General features: G+C 45.2%; 1 protein-coding gene across 2 annotated transcripts in view; it reads left to right on the top strand.

Moving 5' to 3' along the window:
* The window catches only part of Ly75 (lymphocyte antigen 75), a 132,339-nt gene that overhangs the window by 92,641 nt on the left and 27,341 nt on the right, over nucleotides 1-12,357 (top strand). The window contains exon 1 of one of the 2 annotated variants that reach the window (XM_052724694.1): nucleotides 5,839-6,061. The exons of the other annotated variant lie outside the window; for it this stretch is intronic. Coding sequence (XP_052580654.1) covers nucleotides 6,001-6,061 — 61 coding nt within the window. The 5' untranslated portion in view covers nucleotides 5,839-6,000. Of the gene's footprint in view, nucleotides 1-5,838; nucleotides 6,062-12,357 lie in introns of those variants that run through there. 2 annotated transcript variants of the gene reach the window in all.

Here is a 12,357-nt window from a genome sequence, read left to right as displayed (position 1 = left end):
GTCAGAAACATAGACAGACATGTTTGTGGCAGTGCACAGTATCAGACTTCATGGACTATCAGATCACAAGGCCCCGTAGTTTCGGTGGTAACATGTCTGCTTCCTTTGTAATTCTGGTTGAGGCAAACATGCGTTTATCTAGTGCAATCTCAATTGTTTTAAGATTTATTCTATTTTTAGTATGTGTATGTGTGTTGGTATGTGCACATGAATGCAGGTGTCTGCTGAGGCGAGGATGGGGTCTTAAATTCCCTGGTTTGGGCACTACAGACACTGTGAGCTTCCTAACAGGTACTGGGAACCAACCTCCAGTCCTCTGGAAGAGTAGCACATAACCTCTGAGCAGTCTCTCCAGCCTCTGAGCTCTGTTTTTTAACACTAACTCTTAGATCACCTATCACTCATCACACAGTGTATCTACCTCTGTGTGTGTGTGTGTGTGTGTGTGTGTGTGTGTGTGTGTGTGTGTGTGTGTTGCAGAATGACTACAAAGGATTCAAGAGGCAAGATGTTTCAAAGAGGCCTAAGAAGTTGAATCCAGACAGATGGTGCTGGTCACGTGCCCACCAGCGCAGTCTTCCTCCACCCTCAAAACGGGGTCAGCGGCTGCTTGTGAAATAAAGCCTTTGAGGGCAGTACGCATCTGAGAAAACACTGCTTTACACAATGTAGAGTGACTTAGAGGGGAACAGCCTGATCTCAACATAAAACTGATGATTGGTGCACTCAACTCTAAGTCCCTGAGTGTTCAATGAAAACAGTCTCGCTATATCTAGACCTCCACAAACTGAGTAATGTTCGTACATTTCTTTCTTTCCCCTGAACTAAGCTAATCACAAACAAGATTTGAGAAACTATCCCACTTCCCCAAGCAGTTGTCATATTTATATTAGTTAATATGGAGAAGGCATAATTTTTGTCTCCAAGCTAGAAGCCCAGAAGTCACCTACAAATCCTTTCTTATCTTCCCAGTCCGACGATTTTCTCAGTTTTACCTGGACTTCTCACAAAGAGGGCGATTGCCAGTCACCAACTGTCTCATTTCCTTGTCATCTCCCCACTGGACCTGATGTAGATTGATAATCAGTCCTGGGTCAGCTTGATGCCTGGCCAAGGAGCCTTTTAATAGAGTGTAGCATCAAGTTGGTGTTTACGAAAGAACAGAGAGAACTGTTAGCCAGAGGAGAGTGGAGCAATTGGGAAACCACTGGTGATCCCGGCCAATGGAACTCCAGCAGCAGAGGAGCCAGAGTCCAGAGGGAGTAAGCAGAAAAGAAAGAACTGGGAAATGGGAGAATTTGAGAAATACAGTGGAAGTGTGGGAGTATTCTGAGAGGGTATATTCTGAGGAAGTTGTTTAAGAAATCTGATGGAGATAGGCCATAAAAGGAGAGGATGGTCCATGGCAAGTTTGAAGGTTTCCTTCCTTCCTTTTTTCCTTCCTTCCTTCCTTCCTTCCTTCCTTCCTTCCTTCCTTCCTTCCTTTTTTCCTTCCTTCCTTCCTTCCTTCCTTCCTTCCTTCCTTCCTTTTTTCCTTCCTTCCTTCCTTCCAAAAGAGATGGAAAATAAAGGTTTGTTTTTGTGGTGATGAGGACAGAGGACAGAATCCAGGGACTTATTTCTACATGCTACAATACAGATGTGGTGTCACTGATCTACAACCCTCAGCTCTTGGTTTATTTGGCAGAATATCACTATGTGGCCAAGGCTGGTCTCAAACTCCTCATCCTCCTGTTTCCTGAGTGCTCAAATTACAAATGTGCATTATCATGGCAGAGCCACAGGTCTAGAAGACAGGAGGAAGGGAAAAAAACACTTTCATGGAACAGTTGATGATGCAGAGGAGACAGGGGGAGTCATCAGTGGGAGACAATTTTGGAGAAGATGAGGCAAGAAGGGTGGTTCTCGGCTTACAGAAAGAGGAACTGGGCTTGCCTGTGATGAGGAAGCATGTCTTCCTCTCTGAGGCTACAAGGGAAGTGCTCCAGATAAGTATTTGAAGATGTTTGTCTCTAGCTGACAGTTGACGGCCTCCATTTTCTTGTTCAGCAGAATGCAAGATGGTCTTATGAGAAAGCAGACGAAGCCTTAACTTGAAAATAGCAATAAAAAAATTGGCATTTACAGTGGGAGGGATGGGAGAAGACAATAACCAAGGTAAAAAGAAAAGGATTGCCGAAGAGGCATGTAGGCCCCAGATGCCCTGGAAATGGCAACTGTTGGAAGAATGGACTTCCTCTTGCAGTCCTTAGTTATTACAATACACCAAGGGGTGGAGACCGAAGACAAAGGAGACCCTGGGCTGAGAGCTGGCTGGGGGATGCAACACCCAGGGGTGGAGGCTGACCGGGCGGAATAAAAGGGAGAAATGGAAGACTACGGGAAATAAATAGAATGAGACCAGAGAAGAGATAAATTGGAGAGAAAAAAAAAAATAAGGTGGCAGGTATGATTAGAGAGGAAGATGGGGAGTGATGGGTTTCAGTGGATAGATACCATGTTCTCCCACAAAGAGGCAATAAGTAATCAGTTTTATGTCTTAGCAGGAAAAATAAAGGTAGTGTGTACCAGAGTTGCCTAAGGGAAGAACACGCCTTTCTTTAGTTCAAATGATAAAAAAAAAAACCCTGCTGAAGTAGGTCACAGCTTAAATTAAACCAATTCATTAGATTGTCAGCTCTACCCTATATCTAAGATGTCTTTGACAATTAGTTGAACGTAAACTAATCCACATTCGTAACAACACTTTGGAGCCCGAAGTGACAGTGAAGGAAACTTTGTCAATTGCAGGATTCCATAGAACTAGTGGATCGGTAGTGGGCAAAAGAGCCCCAAATCAAGATATGTCCATATTTAAACATAGAGTAGTCTGGGAAGGATTTGCTTTCAGTTTGAGTTTAGTGCAGGAACCCATTATTGACTGCTTACAAGACCGGAAATAGGTAACGGCAAAGTCTTGACTCTTGGGCAAAGGCAGAGCCTGGAGTGCTGTGAATGAAAACAGCCCACACTGTCTCTAGCACTTCATGATGCCCCCTATAGGTTCCTCTGGTGAAATGCATTCTGTATGCATTCCCACCAGCAATGGGTTGTTGCTCCGCATCTTCCCAAGCGTGTGTCATCGTTGGGATTTGAGTCATTCTATAGGTATGTGGTAGTACTTAGTTTTCGCATTAAAGATGTTCTAATGACATCTTTTCATAAGCTTGTTTTCTATCTGCTTATCTCCTTGAGTGTTTATTCTTCAGTCAATTTGCTTGTTTTCTTTGTATTGAGTTTGACTTGATTTTATACATCAGTGACATGAGGCTTACCCAAGGGGCCTTGCTTGGTTCTAGTTCCTGTTTCTGATTCCAGAAACCCCTGGTTAAGTTATAGCTGCATCATCTATAAAAGCATAGTTTAGCCGGGCGGTGGTGGCGCACGCCTTTAATCCCAGCACTCGGGAGGCAGAGCCAGGCGGATCTCTGTGAGTTCGAGGCCAGCCTGGGCTACCAAGTGAGTTCCAGGAAAAGGCTCAAAGCTACACAGAGAAACCCTGTCTCGAAAAAACCAAAAAAAAAAAAAAAAACCATAGTTTAAAGGACCTGCTTGTAATCCCAGCACTGAGGAAGTAGAGGCAAGGATCGTGAGTTCAGTCCCAGAATGGGATACATAGCAAGTCCGTATCACAAACAAACAAATGTGCCTTAGAAAACATTTGATTAATTCTTTGAGAATTCCATACAACGTGTTTCAATTATATTCATTCCCCTCTCCCAATTCCTTTCATACCACCCCCTATGCCCTCCCCTCCCCCTCCACCCACTTTGTAATTTCCCTTATCACACACACACACACACACACACACACACACACACACACACACACCCCAACCATTGAGTCCAATTGGTGTTGCCCTACTACTCTTGGGAGTGAGGCCTGCCCCAAATTGTGGTTGACCAACTAGGGGGTCACATTGTTAAAGAAAACTGACTCTCCCTTTCTCAATACTATCAAACTCCAATAGCTCCTCCCCTAGTGGTGGAATTTTGTGCCCAACTGGCTCCTCTACGCTGGAATTTTACGTAGCTTGAGCTTCCAAATCTCTCCTACACGCTGTCACAGTCTCTGTAAGCTCATGTGTGCATCTGCCCTGGTGAGTCTGGAGAACACGGTTTCCTTGATGCTATCCACAAACTCTGGCTCTTACAATCTTTCTGGCCTTTCTTCCTCAAAGGTCCCTGAGCACTGGGGGAAGGAAGGGGTGTAATATGTAAGATCCACTTAAGGCTAAGGACTCCACAGTTCTTATTTTCTGCACATTGACCAGGGGAGAGTTTCTGTTAATTGCCATCTACTGTAAGGAGAAGCTTCTCTGATGAGGGTCGAGGGATACTCTCATCTATGAGCAAAGCAATAAGTCACTAGGGGTTACTTTAATACTATGCTCATTTAGCAGAATAATAGTACTGTGGTCTCCCCTAGGGACTATGACTTATTTAGCCACAGGTTCTTGGCACAATGCCAAGAATGGGTTCCATCCCATGGAGTGGGCCTTATGTCTAATCGTTAAGTGGTGGGTTACTTTCATAACATTCATGCCACTTTTGCAGCAGTAGGCATATTTTGTTAGGCGCATCATTGTTGTAGCTTGCAGGGTTCACATCTGGATGAGACAGAGGTGCTGGCTGTCCACACTACTGGAGGAGCCTGTAGGAAGGAATACAATACTGCTCCTCCAGTAGTGCATACACCAGCACCTCCCAGAACTGTGAAAGCTAGCCAGTAGAGATGAAGCTTCCAGGTTAGTACCACCTTGATTTCTCCAAGTTATGTGACTCTGGTACATGGTGTCTTCAGCAACAAGGGCTTACAGACAAGCTCTGAATATAGCCAAGACTATTGGCAATAACCTGTAATTCTTGAGGCTCTATTGGACCCCACTGGCAACAATTCAAGAAGTAGCCCATTCCTGGTATGCGGTTTTTATTTGCTAGGTTGAGGTGTCTGTCCTCTTTCTCTCTTGTGAGGTAACTCCATTAAAATATCTTTCTCTTGGGTTGGGGATTTAGCTCAGTGGTAGAGTGCTTGCCTAGCAAGCTCAAGGCCCTGGGTTCGATCCTCAGCTCCAAAAAAACTGTCTTTCTCTTCTCTCTCTCTCTCTCTCTCTCTCTCTCTCTCTCTCTCTCTCCTCCTCCTCCTCCTTTAGTAGTTATACTACCCATAGTTCTTCCTTCAACTTGCCTTTCTATCTCACATTCCAATTAAATCGTTCCTGTTCCATTATTCTGCTATACTCTTGATAGTGCAACTAATGATGGAGATGTTTTTCTAAGAGACATAGTCCACTGGGAGGAGCTTGTGAAAAAGGAGATTCTGGCTGCCGACACCACCTTCACCAAATGACCAAAGTCCATCACGCCTTGTCCCTTCTGTGGGACTCTTGCCAAAATGGCACAAACTGAATTCTACCGAGAAGAAACATCAGACAAACCCAAATTGAAGGACAGTCTTCAAAGTGACCAGAACTCTTCCAGGGGCTTTTGGTGTGTAAAGATAGAATGGAGGATAGTCCTTGACAAAAAGGCACCGAAGAGACATCACCTATGACCTATAAGTGTAACTCTTGTTCCTGGATTGGGTCCTAGAACAGAGATAATTGTCCAATGCCACAATGTCAGCAGTGCTCCACCACTGCTCGTTTCCTGGTTCTGATCACTGCCCCGAAGTTATGTAAGATGCTAACATTTAGAGAAGCTGGCCAAAGGAGTTGCAGGAATTCTATTTTGCAACATTTTAGAAAGTCCGAGATTATTTCAATTCACATGAAAAGTTTATCATTAAAAGAGAGAAGTTGGAGCCTGCAGTGAGCCAGCCTCTTGGAGCTCTGGGCGTCCCAGCTGTGCGACCCTGGCTTGCACTCCCCCGCCTCGAGTGGGAGGCGTCGCGGCGGAGCCCGGAGCTCCGCACGCCCGACAAGCGCCGCCCCCGGCCCGCTCTCGGCGGCGCAGCGCAGTCATGCCCCACGCAGCGCTGTCCACGCTCCTGCTGCTGAGCCTCGCCACTGCCACCGTCGCGGGTAAGCCGCCCCTGCCGCGCCCCCCGAGGGCGCAGGCTCCCCGCTCCCACCCCTCTCGTCCTGCGCTCAGACCATCCCACGCCAGACCATCCCACGCCCATCTCTCTGGCTAGGTGGCTTCCGAGAGCCAGACCCGGGGCAAAGGCCAAGACCGAGGACCTTCCACCCGCTTCCACCGTGTCTGTATCCTCAGCTCTGACCCCCCAAGACGGAGGGGCAGAGGAACTGAGTCCCTGGATGGGTGGCAGCAGGGAGGAAATGAGGCCTCGGGGGGGGGGGGGGGGGGGCGGGTGATGGGCCGGAGGAAACAGGCCCTGTCCCTTGGCTGGTGGTCAAGTTGGTAAAACAGGAAAAGAGTTCAGTCAAATAACCCCTGCATCAAGAAGGGAGTAGGTCAGACTGGGAACACAGTTAAAAAAAAAATGGTTTAGAGAAACGTTTGGTCAGCTGGTGTACTAGTGACATCTGAAAAAATTAGACATAATTAGCTACTTTTGCAAAAGGACTCCTGGGGAAGACAGACAATTCCAAGCATGTGTTTTTCTTTAAACAAGCTTTCCGTGGAGGCATGTCTAAAATATGTTAGTGGGGAAACTCTGGGGGGAGATTTCTTTCCAAGAAACACTATCGAGCGACCATTTCCGAGAAGGAAAGAACAAAATAAACAAGAGCTAAGTGAATACTTGTGTGGGCTTCAACAACAGGATTATGCAAGAGATTTTGGCCTCCTGGATTTCACTGCACTTCCAAATAAGTTTCTATAAGAAGCCTGCTCACAGCAGGGAATATTTTAAAGGCCCTGGGTGTTGGAGACCGAGCTTAGTGAGCAACTCAGAGCTTGCAAAGCTCTTTTCCTGGGCTCCTGTAGAGCGGCACTTATGACCAGTTAGACCATCTGCTGCCTATCTGAGGAGCAGCAGCAAGATGTGCAGTTTCACACCATTTGGACTGCGTGCATTCATTTTGTCTAAGGCTGGATTAGAGTTTCTGTGAAGTCTGGGCCGATTCTGTGTCCTCCTTAGGCATCCCCTTGTTAAATCTGAGCCCCATCTGAACTCCCCCTTAGCTCACTCTCTACAGTTCCAGACTATTAAAAAATACTCTTTTGTTTTTCCACCAGTGAGTTGGTACATGGGTAAATATGCTTGTTTTGCAAGCCTGGTGACCTAAGTTCATTCAGTCCCTGAAACCACGTAAATGGAGAATCAAACCTCCATGAAGTCATCCTCTGACCTCAGAAGGCACACTGCACCCACACACATACATCATACACACACACACACACACACACACACACACACACACACACACACATACACACACACAATGCTAGCAAATTAAAAAAAGAAGAAAAATACATTCTCAGCTAATCTGGAAAGACAATGCATTTCTATATCTTTTGATTTTGATATCACCTGCGAAGTTGTTTTGGACCGAGTCTGGTCTGGACAAACAGGCTTGCCAAGAGCTTTAGGTACAGTCCACGTCGAATAAATTTACTCTGCCGGTTGGCTTTTTTTCAGTCAGGCAACTTCAGAGAGCATGAGCACTTCACTCACTGGTTAGCCAGCTTCCCTGTACTTGAGTAGAATGGAGATGATACACTTCATAGAGCTGTTGAGTATCAAGTGAGAACTCCCTCTCCTACCTATTACAGGCCTGAGAAATCCTGGTCTCTTTCCCTTTGCTCTCATCATAAGACACAAAAGGTAATTGCATCAACAGAAAACATCCTAAGAGTACCGCTCTGTTGGCTGTGTATAGTTACCAGCACACTGACATTCATGATGGAGAGAGCTTATCAAGAATTAGAATTAGCCGAATCTCGGATCTCAATCCAGATCTTGGCAGAAAAGGAACCTCAGTCATCTAGCATACAGTCTAAACTTAATGCTGAAGTGGAAAACAGTCATAGTTTTCTCTACCACTTTGGAATATATTCGTGACAGGGAGCTCGTTGGTTTTAGTTATTAGCTCAGCATTCACAATGGCTAAAAAACATCGTTTAACTTTCGAAGGTTCCATGGCAGACCTTGGTGGAGCTGCTCTGGTTTGGGTTTGTTTGTTTTATATGAATGCTGCTGGGGATCTAAGTGCAGGTCCTCATGCTTGTCCAGCTAGTTCTTCACCCACTGGGCCACCTCTGCAGATCTAGAGCCTCTCTATAACAGTGCATCTGCACACAGGGATGTGCCAGTGACTCCCGGGTCAGTGATTTCCCATGAGGGGCACGGGAGGAGTGAATGTAAGTTCCCATTCTGTGCTCATCATGAGGGTGGGAACCCAGACCTCTGATTTCGAGGGGCTGCTACTGACAAGCGATGGTCTGGGGGCCCCTGCCTTCTGCCTGATGCTGTCTCACAGCCCTCCCAGCTCTTCACTGACTTTCTCCGCACTGACCTATGGGAACTCCAACCTTATGTTTCCTCTGCATGGGCTGCCAACCCCCTTGTTGCTGGCATGGTCATTCCTCCCCTACCATTTAGCTCTTTGTAATTACGTCATACCCTGAGGCCTTCCTCCACCACCTACTCTCTTTGTTATAGTGTTTCATCTTCAAAGCTTTTGAGTGTCCTTGTCTGTCTGCATCCTTGCCCATCACTCGCTTCCCAGGAACAAGCTATTTAACAGCAGGAACCTTACTGTCTTGAAGGGTTTTGTTTTAGTTTGATGTGTCTTTAAACTTTATTTTATAATAGGATGATGAAAAATTGGATGATTTAAAAAGTAGAGGGGTTAGCTGCATTGTGGATTCTTTCCAATTGCGTCTCTTCTGCCTGAACTTAGAACGGAATTCAAAACATTTACACCTTGTAAACCCAGAGAGGCCACTTTTTCTCAACATTGTAGGTGGAACATTTCTATTTCAGAGGAAATTATCTCAAATTAGATGTAAGAATATTTTTATGGGGCTGGAAAACTGACTCAGAGGTTAGGAGAACTGACTGCTCTTCCAGAGGCCCCAGGCTCAATTTCCAGCACCCATGTGGCAGCTCACAACTATTTGTAACTCCAGTTCCAAGGGACTGGACACCCATGTCAAAACACCAATACACACACACACACAAAAATTAATTAATTAAAAAACAAAAAATGATTTATTTTTAAAGAATATTTTTAATTTTATTTTTTCCAACAAACAATTGAATTCACAAATAGTTACGATTTTAGGATCTCTCTCATTGTTGAGAAGCCCTTGAGACTTGGCTGCAGAGTTGAAAATCAATGGTGCCACCAAAGCATGGGTTCACTCTGCATGGCTGTGTGAGCCTGTAGAGCAAACCCAGTTATCTGATAATGGTACATGAAAGCTCCTCTAGACGGTTTTCAGCATGATGCCTCACAAATCCATCCAGACAATAGGAGCCAAATCTGGCTTAAAATGAGGTCAAGAAAGAACAATTTTGCATCATCCATGTCAGGTACATGATTGTTTTTATGGGGTATTTTAGAGTTTGAGGAGAAAACAATGAGAAAGGTACAGATGACAGACCTCTTCTATGGGTAAATATCATGACAATCCTTTGAGGCTGGCCATGATGGCAAAGGCTATGCTTAATTGAACCTTTGGGCCAGCTGCTCCCTCCTGGACTCACCACACATGTAATAAACAGCCGTCGTCATCGTCACCCCCTTGTCTTGGTGAAGTTGGCCTATGGCAGGTAAGTAAGCGCCTTGAGAGAACGGAGAGTGTCATTACACTTGGCTTGGGAATACAAGATTCACTGTGGCAATAACCTTTCATTCTTTTGGCACATGGTACGTTTAGGTAAGTAATCTATATAGGAACTTTTGGAGCTAAGTGCCGCTTTTAACTTTTCCATGAGACAACTAAATTTCTTTTTTTTTTATTTGTTTTTTTATTGGTGCTTTCTGTGTCGGGGTAGCACCGAGGTAGTCAGGGGAGATGGTGCCCACTGGTGAGACTACTACATTTCTAGGCCTGTCAAATGAACAGAATTATGAAATTATCACATCCCTGAAAATGTCAGTTAAGTTCCTTATAAATAGCAATGGACCTTTCAGAATTGTTGGGAAGAAATAAGAGTTACAGAAAGTAACTTTTCAGGGAGCTCTCTGGGCATCTATCTTAACTACACCGGACTTACAGTAACAGAGCTAGCACGGAAGGCGACGTAGGTCAGCTTCCCACGCCTGAGCTACGTGGCCTCATCAACTGTCCTCACGGGAGAGTCAACCTCTCTGTACTACTGTCTCTAAGTCTTGAGTGTGTCTAAAGCTGGGGTACACACTCAGCTTTCCGGGAGGGGTTTCCTTTTTAATTAACTAGAGGTACAGCTCATGCTGAAATGAGCCGAAGGAGAAGGGGGCTGCAAGTTCTGAGTCAACAGTGTTTTTCTGTCTTTGTCACTTGTAGCTTTTTCTTTCTTTTTCTTTCCTTTTGATCTTGTCATAACTATTCAACAGTAGTCTGGAGTAATTAGTTGTCATCAACATCACCAGGATCACTTCCACCTCCGGAGTTTTCTATTTACTTTATCTGACTTCAATATCTGGTCTTCACCTCTTAGAAGTATCTGTGATTGGCAGCCTCGGAGATGTTCCCGACGCTGCTTATCATTTAGTGTTTACTCGGGTGTAGCTCACTCCCACACGGAATAGGGCTGACCTATTTCAGTGTGGTGGTCAGCTTTATGTATCAACTTGAGTGTACTATGAACGGATGCCTAAACAGCTGATAAGACACTATTTCTGGATTGGATTAGCATTTGAGAATTTGAACCTTAACCTCTAAACCCTGAGATTCGCATTTGTGTCTGTAAACCTATCAGCCTGGGCTGGCATCATCCAGTCCCTTGAGCTGGAACAGGAAGGCAGAGGAAGCACAAATTCCTTTCCAGCCTGAGCTGAGGCAGCCATCTACTTCTGCCTTGAACTTGCTGTAGACACACCTGGATCTCAGGCTTTCGAACTCAGGCAAGGATTTATGTTGTTGCCCCATCCCTAACCCCATCTTCAGACTTTCAGACTAGGGTTAAATAACACACCACATGTTCTCCAGCCTGCCAATGATAGACCATGAATTTTGTTTTGTTTTGTTTTGGCCTCCATAACTGTGTGAAACAGATAGCTAGACATCTGTAGGTAGGTAGGGCAATGGATAGATAGATGATAGATGAATTATAGATAGATAGATAGATAGATAGATAGATAGATAGATAGATAGATAGATAGATGGCAAATCTTTCTTATATTGTTGCTGTTTCCCTGGAAAATTCTAATACATAGCCAATAGGATATTTCAGAAATGAGTGAGTGTGACCACAAAGACTGCATTCTGTAAAGCTTTCACTTCTGCCTTGCACCGCGAATCCCTAGCTCTTGGGAAGCCATCTGCTTGATTCATTACTTTTCTCTTTGCTGGGACCCAATACCTAATAAGAGTAATGTAGTGGAGGAAGGGTTTTGGCTCACAGTTTGAGAGTAAAATCCATTCTGTGGCAGGAATTTGTGATGACGGGGTATAAGTTTGCTGCCTCTCATATCTCAGCAGACCAGAAAATAGAAAAGACAGAAAATGGGGCCTGGTTATAACCCTAAGCCTCAACCCACTTGCTCCAGCTAGGCACCACCTTCCGAAAGTTGGAACTTCTGAAAGCTGGAACTTCCGAAAGTTGGACTACTGTCCAAAACAGAGCCACAGCTGGAGACTGAGTCTTGAAACACATATGCTCAAACCAGGACATTCATACTTGGTTTCCATAGACTTGTGGCCATCTCATAATGCAAAGTGCACTCGGCTCAGCTTCTAGCATCCTCAGAGAATGAACATTCCCAACACTGTTATAAACTCTTGTCTGTGAGCCCCTGTATATAGACAAAAATTTATACGTTTTCAGTATGCAGTAGCACAGAATATTTCTCATTCCTAAACAGAAAGTAGCAAGGAAATATTGGACCAAAGCAAGAATGACACCCAACAAGGAAAATGCCAAACCTGCAGCTCAATGTCTGGCAGCTGGAACTCCAGCATCATGGCAACATCTGGGCTCCAACAGGCTTGGGTAGCCCTGTCCCTGCAGCCTACAGCTCCTGTGGCCATTCCCTTGGACCAGCCACACTCAATGTCAGCAGCTTTTGTTGGTGGATGCCTTTTGTGTCTGGCATCTCCAATCTCCTAAGATCGCTAGCGCATCGCATCCTAGGCTTTGCTTGACTTCATAGCTCTATACAAAAGCTCCCAGCTCCATGCATCGACTCTGACCCTGTCGCACATTGCCTGGCTCTGGCAGCTTCCTGAAAGATGGGCACAATCTTCCATGAATCTCTCATGC

The sequence above is a fragment of the Peromyscus californicus genome, unplaced genomic scaffold (assembly GCF_007827085.1).
Source record: "Peromyscus californicus insignis strain IS unplaced genomic scaffold, ASM782708v3 Scaffold_7__1_contigs__length_154581171, whole genome shotgun sequence".
Taxonomy (NCBI): Eukaryota; Metazoa; Chordata; class Mammalia; order Rodentia; family Cricetidae; genus Peromyscus; species Peromyscus californicus.
The sequence above is the reverse complement of the archived record's forward strand: the minus strand, read 5'-3'. Positions and strand labels throughout refer to the sequence as shown.